Below are 16,221 nucleotides of genomic sequence, written 5' to 3'. Positions count from 1 at the left end.
CCATTTGTAGAAGATATTATTGAATTTTCACGAAGTACTAAGTCGCATTAATTCAGTATTGGGTAGGCTACATGCCGTGGGCCCCGCGGTACAGAGGCAGCGAGCTGGGAGGCCTCAGGTTTGAGTCTAGGCGATGTCAGGGATTTTACTGGATCCGAAGGCTGGTTCGAGGTCCACTCTGTCTACGCGAGAACAACCGAGAAGCTAATACAACTTATCGTTGTTCAGTCTGTCGAAAACACGAAATGTAACACCATAACTGGATAGTACAGATCCCAAATCACTGGGGAAAGGCCAGGCAAAAGAAGAAGATATTTTAATATTTACGAATGACTTACACTAATTGATAATTTAAATAGTAAGTAGCAGGCTCTTAAGGAACAAGCTACAGTAAGTACAATAATATTTCATATGAATACTAATGTATCGAGCGATGAAAGTATGTATGTTGAATCCTGGTCGGATCTCCCACCATCAGTTGCCATAAACAGGTTAGGCTTCACCGAAGAGGCGTTCTAGGAAAATGATGACCAAGGTAGTGTCCCGTTGCTTTCTTCGCTGAGCCAGAAGGTACTGTTATTTATCAGCCTGACAAGCCCACCGAAACTTACAAACAAATCAACCCTATGCACGGCACTTCCACGCCATTCAACACAGACTGATTGGTTGCATAAGGAATAGCATCACTAGCATTGCCAGCGAACGAGTTAGCCGTGCGGTTACGGTCACTCAGCAGTGAGCTTGCATTCGGAAAATAGTGGGTTCGAATCCCATTGTCGACAGCCTTGAAGATGGTTTTGCGTGGTTTCCCATTTTTACACCAGGCTGGGGCTATACCTTAATCAAGACTACGGCCGCTTCCTTCCCAACCCTTTCTTATCCCATCGTAGCCATAGAACCTATCTGTGTCGGTGCGACTTAAAGCAAATTGTAAACTAGCACTGCTCATACATCAGTCACTTTTATCTTCTCAGAGCCGAGGATGAGATTACTGTTGCTAAATGAAAGGAACAAATATGTTCTAGCTAATATCAGAAGAGACAGCGCAAGACAGAAATAATTCTGTGTAGCTAATGCTAGTTTGGGGCAGCTCTTGTAAGGCAGGCTCTCCGACGAGGGTGGACCGACATCTGCCGTTTGCAGGGATGTTGGCGACAGCGTAACACCCAATCATCGAGCCAAGGGAATTAACCGCTTAAGCTGCTCGACCAAGTGGTATGTTCCGAGCTGTCAGTGGAGAGACAGCGTCGAATGACATTAGTAGGCGAATAAGTTTGAGTGGTGTTTTTGAAAGTACGAAAGATCACAATCTACACAAATAAAAGTGAAACGATGTTCGTTTGTGCGTGTTTGTCTCGCGTGGACTCCAAAACTACTGGACCGATTTCGCCGAAAATTTCACAACTTGTTCTTGGCACGCCTAAAAGAAAGGGTGAAAAGTAAAAATAATCGGAAACGACCGATGTTAGTGCCGAATCCATAGTTTTTGTGATCGCTGAGATGAACTGTGACACTCTGGATGCCGTTTAAGTCAAAGTTCAGTCCCCATAGGCATGGAGGTTAAGAAGGAAAAAATGTCCAAGATATCGGAGATTATGTATGTGTGTGTGCCAGCATAGCTCTTAACCTAACTTGACACACATTTGACTTACTATCTAGAAGAAAAAAAATGACTATGGGTGTGAGACATCCCTAGGTGTGGGGATTGGAAGTGGATAAGATGTAAGAATAATCGAAAACGACCAATATTATTTTCGAACTCATATTTTTCGGGACCGTTGGGGTGAATACTGACATTCCGGATGTCGTCCAAGTATAACCCCACCGTCATGGGGAGTGAGAAGTGACAAAACAGAAAACATTCAAAGCGATCAAGATTATGGATATGTTCCAGAACAGCACTCAACCAAACTTGGTGCACAAATGCCTTACTATGTGGAAAAAATACAAAATACTATGAAAGTCAGAAATTTCTACCCCCGCTAGGGGTGAGGAATGGGAGGGGATGACATGTAAAAATAAATAAAAATTAGCGATTTTAATGTAAAATCCACTGTTTATGTGTCGCTGAGAAGAATTGTGACGCTCTGGATACCGTTTAAGCTCATGTTCAGCCGGTATTGGGACAGGGACTGAGATGGGTGAAAAGGAAATAGTCTAAAATGGCCGATATTGTTGTTTAATACACAAATTTCGGGGTCGTAAGGCGGATTGGTGACAGTCTTAAGGACAGTTGGTATCGTGTACGCCATATCTATAGCACGACGGGTAAATTCATACGTACTTTTTTTTTGTGAATGGATCAAACATTTCCCAGTAAATTCGGGCTTCCACGAGGACAAAGTTTTACTCGAAAAAGAAATAATCTAAAACTTGAAATCAAACACATATAAATAACTCTAAAACTACATAATAGGTCGAAACATATAGATCATTGTCTCAATAAGGAATTTTACAAAAATTCACTTCACACATAATTAATGACAAAGAACATTTAAAAAAATTGGGGAAACGCCGGGTACTACAGCTAGTACGAAGATAAAGTTGGAACTCAAGAGAACAAATTGGGGCAAATATTCGTTTATAGAAAGGGGAGTTAGGGATTGGAATATTTTACCAAGGAAGATGTTCAATAAATTTCCAAATACTTTGCGATTATTTAAGAAAAAGACTACGTAAACAACAGCTGTGTTGCTGTTAGCTTCAGTTCGGAAGATGGTAGGTTCGAACCCCAATGTCGGCAGCACTAAAGATGGTTTTTAGTGGTTTCTACCTCAGTCACAGTCGCTTCCTTTCCTGACCCATCGTCACCATTTAAGACCTGTCTGATTCAGTGCGACGTACAACAAAAGCACAATGCGTTACGATGTTCGTTGCCCGTCGGTTATGGAATTCCACAGAATTAATAAGAAAGTTAATGGGCGCAACTCACCCATCACAGTAGTGGAAGACGCTGCGCTCTTCCTTGCAAGCCAAGGTGGAACCCTCAGTTGAACTCCCGCTGCAACAATAAAAAGCAGTATATTAACAACAGATCGAAAATCCCACTTAGAGAGTCGCATGCACACCAATGGCATACTGGTAGCCACAACAGGTCAAGTGCCAAGCGTCATCAAGAATATGCTTACGAGAGACGCGCTCGGGAGCTGCTCGCCGTGCACAAAGACTTCACAATGCGCCAGCAAGGTATGCGTTGGTTACCTACAACACTGCTAAATGTGGACAGGTTGGAGAGTACAGGGACTGGACATGTCACTCAATCTAAACGTATTACACATATTCACGACGTAACATTTTCAATAGAGCTACGTACATACATACATACATACATACATACATACATACATACATACATACATACATACATACATACATACATACATACATTTTCATATAGGATAGTTGGTCTTCCTCTTTAAAAAAATCACCATCACCACCATCAACGCCAACATCACCACCACTATACATTTTCATTCTCCTTTCAAAAGGCTAAGCCTTGTCTTTGCAGCAATAGCTTCCTTTCGTCAGCAGTCCAGCATGAAGAACACCCCATATCACTGACCATATTTTTTAAATAAAATGTTCGTGGTCGTCCTCTTGTTTTCTTCCCCAATATCCTGCCTTAGAAAATGTTCTGTAAAAGAGGAAAATGCCAAAGTAAGTGTCCAATGAATTTTGCTTGGCGTTTTCGTATGATTGTAAGTAGCCGTCTTTCCTATCCCATTTCTTGTAGAACCATCTCATTGCTCTTCCTGTCAATCAGCTGTTTCTGGTCATTTTCCTCCAAAACCACATTTCCGCCACGTCGAGACGAGCTTTCTCCTGTTTTACTAACGTCCAGATTTCACGCCCATCTGTCAAGACACTACGTACATACAAAAGCTTTTAGAAATCTCTTCTTAGTGTGGACGTTGATGTTCTTGTTCAGCAGAAAGTTGTTTTGACATAAATATGTCTTATGGGCGGGCGGATCATCTGAAAATATGCGTTACGGAAGTTAGCGACACAAAATGTGTGACGCAAGTGTAACCCTAGCAACCGTGCAGGCTATGTCTTGTGGATGATCTGAAAACAGCAACCGTTGATGGTTGGCCATGACCGAGAGACATATTTACGATCATTTGATTTTCGCAAAGGGAACACTGGTTTCTTTCAACATGAATATGTTTATCGGCTAGGGGTCTATCTGGGATTGGCGGAAGCAATTTTGCATCAACAAGAAAAAAAAACCATAACCAAATAACCAAGCAACGAGTGTACGTCATAGGGTTTGAAGAACGACGCCATTTTGGTGGACGTAAAAGCATATTTTTTGAAGATGTTGATGTTGGACCTACTGTATTAAACCTATAAGTACAGGCTGTAAACAAAGCAATGACGAATCATTTTAACGGGAATACATTAATTAAAGTTCTGAACACTGAGGAAGAAAGATATTATGGTTCTTTAGATGTATCGAAACTCTTTATCTCCCCTGTGGGTGGAATGAAAGGATGCATTCATTATCAGTGCCTCTGCATATTGTAAGAGCAACGAATAGAAGAACAACCAAAGAATCTGTACTCACTCACTCGTCTTCTAAGCCTCAATCTAATATGGGACCAACTCAAAAAGAAGAACCCTAAGGAAATCGAAAAATTTAAAACAATATTCCTGACAAAACCTTACGTGTTTCAAAGTATACACCCTCACGCCTGGCATATACTCTCCAGAGAATCCTTCTACATAGAGGATTTAAGATATGAGCATTCCCGCCATCAACAAAACCATACCAAAGTATACTCTGAGAAATGCAAGGGAAAAGGGAGGAATTATTTTGAGTTTTACGCTACAGATGCAATGCTAAATAGACAATGGATAAAAGCCAATTATGCATTTAGACACATCATGACGAGCTTTGCGGTTCATAGTTTTCACCACCGAATCTGCACGGGACATATCTACCATCAACAGGAAGAACTATGCACATGCAAACTTTGTGGTAACCCATGCGCCAGGTATCACGCAATGGCATGTAAGCGCAGAGAAATGTTTCTGACGAAATTCTGTGAAAGTGCTTAGGCTTTAAGATTAGGTACCCTACTCTACTTATGCACATTGGGCGAAATTAAATTAAATTAATTATATAAGCTCCCAAACATATCCACGATTATATGTTTTCCGTGTAGCGGAGAAATTTACATTTATCCTTTTCACATATTTTATTCTGGAAAGCGTTCTTGACCAGTGCTAATCTTCTCTTGTTTTCCTTGGCTCAACCGAGATAGCAAAACTCAGGAACTTCCTAGAGTCGCTCTCTGCCTATTCTTATATCAGTCCTTTTTTAGCTTGAGCTTCGTTATCTCTTGGTTTAAAAAGACCCCAAGCATTTTATTTAGTTTCTTCTCCGAGTCTGCGATTATTGCAATTATCATCGGCATATCGGATGCAATGAATATGCATCCCATTCACGTTCATTAAATACTGTTATTGTTCCGTGAATTAATTACTCACCAGTACAATCCTTTCAAACTAGTTCTGTGATCTTGTTTTGTTCCACACCTCTTAAATCGCTAAAAACCGAATTGCTTTAGTCTGCCTCTACTCCTCTTACCCTCAAGGCCCACGTTCATATCTTAGTAATCTATCCTCCACAATTCGCCTCACATGACCCTATATGTACCGCTTCATCCATCGAGTTTATTCCTAACTTAACCTTGATTTCCTCCTACCACTGTTCCCATCTGTTTGTACCAGCAATCGTTCTCGCAAGTTTCTAGCCAGGTCGGTCGACGGTTGCAGAGTACGCTTCGGCCTACAAGTGGCCACGGCTGGCCCGTGGTCCGACAGCTCTGTACTGCGACCGACCGACCAACGGAGCAGAGGAAGGGTGGCCACGGCTCTATCGTGGCTCTACGCCTCTGTATTTAGAAGACGGAGAGAGGCTGGTCCCCACCGTCGGCTGTCCTGAGAATGGTTTTCCGTGGTTTTCCATTCTCCTGCACTAAAGCGAATGCCGGGTCAGTTCTTAGTGTAGGTCACGGCCTCTAACCACATCACCTCCGAACATCTCCTTCACCATATCACATCTCCCCGGTCTGAAAGACGGCGTTACCGTCTCGAAGGGACGGAAATAAACCGTTTTAGTAGTAGCAGTTTCTAGCAAGTACTCTAGGGGAACACCAGCTGAAACCCACGGTGTGTTTGTGTTTGATGCTGATTTCTCGGTATCGGTAGCTGCTACGGGATCGGTCATTTACGAAAATGTTCGTCAAGCAGCCAGATGGCGTGCGTACAGTAGATTTGGACTCACACAGCAACGCAAGCGTTAAGATACGTGCAGATTTAGCAACAACGCCTCGCAAAACCCATTTGAATTCGCCCGTGAGGCAATCTGATTGGCTAACTTCAGCAGTATATAAAATAATAATGAAAGCGCGAGATAGGCCTACTGATGTTTGAAAATTATTTATCAGTATGACTAACCCTCTAAAGCCTACATACGCAGTTCACGTCGTTTCCGACCACCCTATATAACGTGCAAGGCGCGCATTCCTAACCTTCACGACAGTTTTTTTTTAAAATAATATTTGGTGGGTAGACAGAATACGCCAGGAGGAGGTAATGACCAGAATGTGTAAAGAAAAAGAACTGTGTACGGCTGTTAAGATTAAGAAGCCCCCCTACTGTGGTCATATTATGAGGAACCCGGAAACTTAACACTCTCCTACAAATAATTATACAAGGAAAGATCGCGAGGAAGAAATATCCTTGGAGACCCCGCACGTCTTGGCTGGAGAACCTGCGACAGTGGTTCGATCAAACAACTATTTTGCTATTCCACACGGTCCGGCTCCACGGCTAAATGGTTAGCGTGCTAGACTTTGGTCACGGAGGTCCCGGGTTCGATTACCGGCAAGGTCGGGAATTTTAACCATCACTGATTATTTCCGCTGGCACGGGGGATGGATGTATGTGTCGTCTTCATCATCATTTCATCCTCATTACGACGCGCAGGTCGCCTATAGGCCTCATATCAAAGGACCTGCACCTGGCGAGCCGAACATGTCTTCGGAAACTCCCGGCACTAAAAGCCATACGTCATTTCATACCAACAAAACTAAGATAGCCAAAATGATCGCCAACGTCCGATGACGGATGAGGCACAAGAAGAAGCAGTTCACCAAAATATGCTCCTATGTTAAGGTATGTTTGAAAAGAATATGCTTTTTTAACATGTACAATATGCCTTTGCTGGCAGGACCTAGTGTTCACAGTGCACTATGTCTTCTGGTATGGGCTAGAGCAATTTTGTTACTTTCATTGATCTGTCTCTGTCTTATCCTTGGCTTTGACAATATGAAAGTGACTGAGGTATGAGCGATGTTAGTAATGCCATGCCTTCTGCAGCCAGTCCCTGCTATGAATGGTGTGAAAACGTTGCTCACAGGGTCGGTTGATGCATGCATTTCAGTGGGCTTGGCAGACTGATATGTAATAGCAACTTCTGGCTCGGTGAGGAAAGCAACGGGAAACTACCTCACTCCTCATTTCCCTAGTACGCCTCTTCAGTGATGCCTAGGCCATCTATGACAGCTGATGGCAGAGCTGTTGAGGATCCAACCAGCCTTAGGGCTGAAGACTGAACATACATAACAACATGTACAAATTAAGGCATGTTTCAAAGTGTGCTGGAAATAAACTTCTATACAAGTGCGAACTGTTTATTTCCAGAATGATAAAACAGTGCATCTATGTTGTGATCCTGGTGCCAAATCCCTCCCCTTTCGAAGATTTATTTTCTCCCCTGATTGGTGCTCTCAAGCCGGTCACAAGCCACGTACAGGTTTACCACCTCCAAATGCACGCAACTCTTGAATATGCTGGTACTTCTCACCGTCCTTTACGTCTCCACGTCGTCGCGTATCTGGCCTAAGTGATATCCGTGCTTCATCTGCAAACATGGCATTACGCCATTCATCCAACCTCTAACCAAAATGTTGGATGGCCCATCTTCTCCTCTCAACATGAGGGCGATTCTCTAGTAGAACACATCAAATCGGTCGAAATGGCCTTCACTGGGCACTATGCAGCCCATTGCCCACATTTTGTGCAGATAAATGGACCCCGGTTGTCCTCAAGAAGTCATTTCTTAACTGTTGAGCAGCCAAACTTGGTCTCCTCTGCGCTGTTACGCGGATATACCAATCTTGACGTGGCGTTGTCACTCTCGGTCGACCTTCCCTCAATCTGTCAGTCACATCATTAGTCTAACGGTACCTTTTCCACGTTTTTGATACTGCACTGCGGGTAACACCATAATGCGTGATACTGCTGCTTGTGTATGTCCACCATGAATCAATGCCACTCAATTCGGGCTCGGTCAAACTTGGAAATACGCACTGCACATGAAATGTAAACACTAGATGAAGCTCGTACTACACTGTATACACTACTACCAGTCTTCACCTAAAAAGGCTTAGTTCACCCCAGGCTATAAATAGACCGCAGACAGTGAAATTATTTGTGTGCATACAGTATTCTCTACCACTTACAACACCTTACCACATAACATGCCTAAACCCACAATAATTTGTTCCAAGCAGTTTTGGGGATGTATATATTTACAAATTTAATTTATGTAAGTAAATAACCACATAAGTGTCCTTTATAGTTTACGTCGTTTTGAAATAATTTTGTGTTAGTGCATTTTTTTCTTTTTTTGTGTGTGTCAAAAACGCAGAGGAATAGTTTAAAATACAGTTTTAACTCTACGACGGGTTGAAAAATGAAAACCTACAACCTGTTTTCCAGTCTTTGACCGGTTCACGGATGTGATGAATGAATCATATATAGGCTATTAGTACGATGGGGTCGCCACTCCCAAAGTGATTTATTGATGGCTGATAGATGCCATGAAATGAGAATGGAGAGTGTTGCTGGAATGAAAGATGACAGGGAAAACCGGAGTACCCGGAGAAAAACCTGTCCCGCCTCCGCTTTGTCCAGCACAAATCTCACATGGAGTGGCCGGGATTTGAACCACGGTATCCAGCGGTGAGAGGCCGACGCGCTGCCGTCTGAGCCACGGAGGCTCTTCTACGATAGGTTATAAAAATTAATTACAATTATTTTCTGAGAGGTTGAGAAACCAAATACTTCTCTAACATCTTGATTATTTCCTTCTTTTTTTTTTCACAAGTTGCTTTACATCGCAGAACAACAGATAGGACTTATGGCAACGATGGAATAGGAAAGAAGGGTGTGGTGGTGGTGGTGGTGGTGGTGGTGGTGGTGGTGGTGTACAACTATGCAAGCATCCTCTATTAACACTAATCAAAGAGGAAAAATGGAAGGGATCCGACACTTCGAAAAATGAAATGGGGGCCCTTTTAGTCGCCTCTTACGACAGGCAGGGGATACGGTGGGTGTTACTGTACCACCCCCACCCACAGGCGGATGGCAAGAAAGCGGCCGTGGTCTTAATTAATTTGACTGGTTTGAATGAGAAACCACAGAAAACCACCTTCAGGGGTGCCGATAGTGGGGTTCGAACCCACTATCTCCCGAATGCAAGCTGATAACTACGTGACCCAAACCGCGCGGTCACTTGCTCGGTTTGACTATTTCTTTCATAAGTGAAATTTTCATCACGATCCTAACTGAGAACTTCATGCCCTTTGCTTTTGAATGAACCCAGTTCTAAAGCATTAAACCAGCCTTAAATTCATGCCAGAGGCAAGGAACAAATTTGAAACATTTGGAACGCATTACATAATACCGTACTAATCACTAAAACAGCGAGGTGATCAGCTTCCAAATACAGCAACAACAAAATACAAACTCCCTGAACATGTTACATATTAACACATTAAGATTTCGTTGAATTTTTCACCAATCAAGAAGAGAGGAAAGGGGGCATGGCTCTTTATACGTTAGAAAACAAGCATTGCGTAGTTAGATGGCAGCGACACCTGGAAGGTCTGCCAAGACCGGCGCCAAGAGTAATACATAACTAGCATTTCACATCCGCAACTGGTAAACATGTCCGTCTGGCTTTCGGAAAAAAAAAATCCTTAAAGAAGACCAGAAAACAACTAACAGAGATGTTTGGCACCAAATTATAGGAAGCAGTAGGCTCAAGGTGATACCGATATTCACTCAGAAGAGCTTACTACAATATTCTCAAAGATAGAGAAGACTGAGGACAAATTACTTAGAGGGCTTAATAGTCACATGAGGTACTCAGTGAGATTATTGAAATTAAAAATTAAATTAAGTTCTTGGGGATGATACTGTATTTCAAATTGGAGTTCCAAACACTATGCATGATCACGATATCGAAAGTCACAGACAACTACGTGATTGTTTTTATGAGTTCCTCAAATTTGGGCTGTTGCCAGGTAATTCTAGCAAGATCTGCTTCAAATCGTGCTAATTCTTTAGGTGCGAAAATAAGATTTTATCACATCAACAAAATAAGCAGAAAGTCATTAAAATGGAATACTGTGAATCAATATACCTTTTCTTGGGTGCACTACTGTTGATATTACTGCTTTTGAAACCCTCTACCGAGATCGATAGCTGCAGTCGCTTAAGTGCGGCCAGTAGTGGGTTCGAGCCCCACAGTCGGCAGCCCTGAATATGGTTTTCCGTGGTTTCCCATTTTCATACCAGGCAAATGCCCTGGCTGTACCTTAATTAAGGCCACGGACGCTTCCTTCCACTTCCAAGGCCTTTGCTATCCCATCGTCGCCATAAGACCTATCTGTGTCGGTGCGACGTAAAGCAAATAGCGAGTGAAACCCTCTAACAGATGTGACCCATGATCATTCTTCATTTAGGACTCATCAACTCCGTTATGTAAAAAGAAACCAACTTTCCGTTCGCGAATATCGAATGATCATAAATATGTCGCCCGGTCATGGCCACCCATCAACGACTGCTACTTTCAGATGGCAACCAGCCACAAGACATAGACTGCACGGTAGCTAGGCAACACTGTGTGATCATCCATCCATACCTTACATCACTGCCTGCACGGTTGCTATGGTTACACTTCCATCACACATTTTGTCGCGTTACGTTACTCAAATTTTCGGATGATCCTCAGTCATAAGACATGTGAATCTGTATCTCTTCGAAGCTCACTACTCAGGCGAGAAACATACTTTTGAAATTGAAGAAAGCCATTTTAACATTATTAACGATTTAAACATAAAATAGTTTTAAAATATATTTATTCAGCCAGTCTATATTTATAATGAAAACTAACTGCATGTATTCATTATGATTACAATAAATGAATACACACTCCCCAGTATATGGTTATCCGAGATTAGGAGAGAAGAGTATTCTATTCATTACTATTTCTATAATGTTTATAGTTGCATTATATCATGGCACGCCCCTAGCTGAGGCTTTCTCGATCTCCATTGATTAATACCATAGTCGAATACAAGATATAAAATAAAACATTGCCACATAGAAATCTATGGTATATGGTAGGGCTGAAATAGTCAAGTGTATGTGGGATTTTTTTGAAACAAGAATTTACATAACGTAAAGCTCTCTTGTTGCTTTCCGATGACCATGTTGTTTCATGTGGTCTTTCTAAAATGATTTTTAATTTCACCATAAGGTTCTGTAGTGTACCATCTCCCCAACAAGTCCGGACATGTTCATATTGTCCATATATCATGTACTGGAACGTCCTCTATTCCTTTTTCCTGTTGGGAGCATTTTCAGTATCCTCCTCCTAAATATCCCGGCCCCTTCTTTTGACGTGCTCGTGCCATTTGAGCTCAGTTTCCCTGACCTTCTCAGACACTTTCACCCTTCCTCTCACTGCCTCGTTTCTTATAAGTTCACTCAATTCCTTCGTTTACGACCGGCGACTCAAATGTTAAGCAGGAACACCCCCCCCCCCCCCCAACAGTCACCAGATTTATGACTGTCTACAGTCGCCTCTGCTAAGACCAATAGCAGGCAGCTCTTGACCAATAGCATGCTTGCTTTGTCAGTGACAGTCCAGTCGTGCCGGTCCTGCAGCCGGCTCACTTTTCAGCTCTCCAGTGTCGCACAGCTGCACGCAGTTCAGTCCAGTCTCGCTGCTCACTCTCAATGGCTACTTATATGAAAGTTAAAGAGTTGAGAATGCTGTATCTCAAGATGGGGACGTGCTGGCACCCCGCGGACAAGGAATGTAAACAGTCGGTCAGCTAGACTTCAAAAGCATGTTGGTCGTTAACGAAAACATTGCAAGAACTATACTTTATCGAGCCTTGTAGTTAACGTCTAGCTGCAAACCTCAGCGTTCACGTCTCTACTACAGCCAGTTTATTAGCCTAATTTACCGAGCGAATTGACCGTGTGGTTAGGGTCGCGCAGCTGTGAGCTTGTATTCGGGAGATAGTAGGTACGTAAACCACTATCGGCAGCCCTGAAGATGGTTATCCGCGGTTTCCAATTTTCACATCAGGCACTTACTTCCCAATCTTGGCCCTTTCCCATCCTTCCGTCGCCGAAAACCAGGAGACCATAACTCCTGGTGTAGGTCCAGTGTGTCGACGCTGCAGACAGCTTGGTTCCAAGCGCTCACCTGGCCTCCTTTTTACCATCCTACGGTCACCACTGGGACAAAGACAGAAATGGCTCTCATCTGAGAACACAACAGATCTCCACTCCGTCATCCAATAAGCTCTAGCTTGATACCACTGAAGTCGCAGCTGACAGTGATTCGGAGTTAGTGGCGACAACGTTACAGGACGTCGTGACTCGGAGCTGTCCCTCAACTAATCGATTTGTTACAGTTCGCTGTGTTACACTGGTGCCAACTGAAGCTCTAATGGCTGCTGCGAATACACTACAATCCACCACAGGCATGCAGCGAATACGGCGGTCTTCCCTCTCGTGACCATTGCTGCTAACACCGATGTACTGCAGATACATTCCTGCCAAGTCTTTCTGCAATATCGGGGAAAGGACTACCACTTTCTCGTAGCCCTATTACACGCCCCCATTCAAACTTAGTAAGCTGCTGACTTCTTCTTCTCGTCCTCCTCCTTAAAGGAATGCGTGACTCACACCTACCTCACAACGTCAACACCGGACGATGACTGCTATACCGCTTTTCACGAGAGTTTAATCGTGATGTAAAGAAATAGGCGGAACACCTTTCCTTTGTACGTGGACATAGACGTAGTTGATTGGAGAAGCAACCGTCGCACTCACTCGACTGTATGCGAGCTCGAAGAAAAGTAGTACCTCGCATTAATTTTATTTTATTCTTGTTTTATTACATTTAGAGAGTTTGGAAGAGTACGTAATCAAATTAAAATATGGTTGTCGTATATACCGGTACATACATAAATGCTTTCTTAAAAAAATAAAATAGTGATTCAATAACGGGAAATGAGGGCACAAGGCGTGGTATAATACAGAAAGTCTTCTCGTAGTGGAGGAAAGTCCCAAGCTGTACATCGTGGAGATAAGGTGTTGCATCTTGCAGCAGCACTCAGTGGGTCAGTATTCATAGTGAGAGAACTGAAGCAAGAGGTAGAACCATCGTGTGTAGTGAAGCACAAAAGAGGAAAACCGCTTAGAAGTGACCATAGGTAGTGCATTGTCAATGTATTCAATAAACTAAATGAACAGAATCCAAGTTTATTCAGAAGTTCAGATCTTCGCACTGTTGTCGTATGCGATGCGCAGCTCTGTACGCCCGAACACGAGACGTTGACGAGGTGGAGATCGGTACTACACGCTCAGCGAATCACAACTCTTTCTTTGGCGGAGACATGGACATACCATATTTATATCAGAATTAAACTCTCGTGAAAAGATATAATTATAATAGCACCACTCTTCGCCGACTAGCGCGCTTATCTGAATAGCTATCTTGGTGTTGGGATTTCATTTTCCGCCGGTGTATATGCTGCTTGTATGAAATCAAAACGTCACCGCTGTAGTTCCGAGCTTGACCGCTTGGCTGTCACGACCCACCTTTCGGAATAATGATTTCTTCAGCTACAGATTTAAAATTATTGACAATTTAAACTGCCATAAACTGAATACTCAACAAACGGAAGGACTAATGCCATGGGGTTTCAATTTAGCGAGAAGTATTATTGAATCTACGCAAGTGAATTCAATATGAATGCAGTATGTCTTGGTACTGCATTACAGTGGTTTATGTTTGACACACGAGGCAAATATCTGCATAGTGCAGAGCCAACTTTTCCTGATATTCACGCCTGGATTATGTCATTCATGGAGATGCTGGGGTACGAATGCCAGGACCGTTCATACTGCACTACTCACTATTCGGGATTCATCGCAGGTGCTCGACGACAAGTGATTTGCGTTCTATCTATGATGAATAAAAGAGTAGACCACGGTAGCTGACTGACATTCTCCAGAGCACTTTGTACCACTTGTGCAACATAAGGCAGATGTTACCCTTTTGATAGAGAAGATCTACGTCATCATGAGATGACTTGCTGCACGTATACTGAGGTTGTAAGGGTCCCATTTACGATTTCTCAGATTGATATGTTATCAGTCTCCTCAGGTCCACGCCAGATCCATCGATATACATTGCTCATTCCTAGACAGAAGTGACTTTCGTCATTGTATATCAACGTTTACCAGAACTGCTGTCGTTGCCACTGCAGGCACGTTCTGCAGCGGTAGTCTACTCACAGGAACGCTTGACCGAAAACCAACCTATTATATTAGACGTTTGCCCATAATTCGGGTAGACGTTGCAGGTTCAAAACAGACTCTGCGTAATGCATCGAACTTTACGTGCCATGGTCCAGTGAGGCTGTTCTGAATTTGGTCTTCGAGTACGGTACATCATCTCCTTGCCAACGCAATAAAAAAAAAAATCAACCCACTATTCAAACATCTTGTCCCAGCCATGGAGTAATTTTGTCTATACGGCCAACAACTGGCTTCTCGCAGGTCGATAATGTAACTTTCTCGAAGTTATTTAACAGTACAACGGTACCGAAATTCCTTTCTCGTAACACAACATAATGTTCAACACGTTTGCAACATTGATTAGCAGTTACATTACCGCTACAATGGCAGCGCTAGCATACTGCTATTATCCTGTAGCAGTGGTCTGAACTACTGCCATATTGCCGTATAGATGACATCGAGTACTTGCATGGACATGTCCGTCCGGCTTCTTGGCTGAATTGTCAATGTAGTGACCTTCGATTCAGAAGGCCTCGAGTTCGATTCCTGACCGGGCTGGGGATTTTACTCTTAAATTGTTAATTATCCGGTTGTTCGAGCCGTCCCCAACATGCGTGTATCTCATACATACACACAACACCACTTTCCACCATAATAACACACAGTTCTCTACACATGGCAGATGATGCCGACCCTCATCGGAGGGCCTGCCTTCCAAGGACTGCACCAGGCTTGTAATTATTATTTCTTCTTTCGTTTCTCCCTCTTTGGGGTACGTTGAATCAATTATTTCTCTGTTTGTTGTTCTTTTCTTAGTGATCTGTATTTCTTCATTCTTTCTCATCTTCGTTTTCTCTCATCTTCCGAGATAATAGATTTGTTTTTTTAATGTACTGTCGATTTGTCTTGGAACCTTACATTTTTGTCTTTAGGTATTACTTTAGCTGTTCGATCGAATAGTGAATTTTCTGTCATTTTTAATTGTACTAGGTGTTTTTCAGTTTCTTTAAACCAGTTGAGGTTTTTTTTGCGGTTACGGAAGAAGTCAAAGATTTCTCTACTGTATTAGAGTTCATTCTGAGAAGATGACCGTGACATTTATCCTTTTTCGCTTAGTATCTCAGAGTTTTTCTATTTTCTTGTAGAGTATTTCATTCTTGTTTTCTTCTTCTTAATCTGTTTTCCCTCCAGGGTCGGTTTTTCCCTCGGACTCAGCGAGGGATCCCACCTCTACCGCCTCAAGGGCGGTGTCCTGGAGCTTCAGACTCTGGGTCGGGGATACAACTGGGGAGGATGACCAATACCTCGCCCAGGCGTCCTCACCTGCTATGCTGAACAGGGGCCTTGTGGAGGGATGGAAAGATTGGATGGGACAGGCAAGGAAGAAGGAAGGAAGCGGCCGTGACCTTAAGTTAGGTACCATCGCAGCATTTGCCTGGAGGAGAAGTGGGGGAAACCACGGAAAACCACTTTCAGGATGGCTGAGGTGGGAATCGAACCCACCTCTACTCAGTTGATCTCCCGAGGCTGACTGGA

The 16,221-nt window shown here is 43.0% G+C and overlaps 1 protein-coding gene across 1 annotated transcript in view; it reads right to left on the bottom strand.

The window, feature by feature from the left end:
* The window catches only part of cwo (transcription factor cwo), a 235,221-nt gene that overhangs the window by 96,045 nt on the left and 122,955 nt on the right, over positions 1-16,221 (bottom strand). Inside the window, exon 2 of the mRNA XM_067145109.2 lies at positions 2,933-3,001. Coding sequence (XP_067001210.2) covers positions 2,933-3,001 — 69 coding nt within the window. The remainder of the gene's footprint in view (positions 1-2,932; positions 3,002-16,221) is intronic.

Source organism: Anabrus simplex, chromosome 1 (assembly GCF_040414725.1).
Source record: "Anabrus simplex isolate iqAnaSimp1 chromosome 1, ASM4041472v1, whole genome shotgun sequence".
Lineage (NCBI taxonomy): Eukaryota > Metazoa > Arthropoda > Insecta > Orthoptera > Tettigoniidae > Anabrus > Anabrus simplex.
Note: the sequence above shows the minus strand (reverse complement) of the source record. Positions and strands in the feature narration are given on the sequence as shown.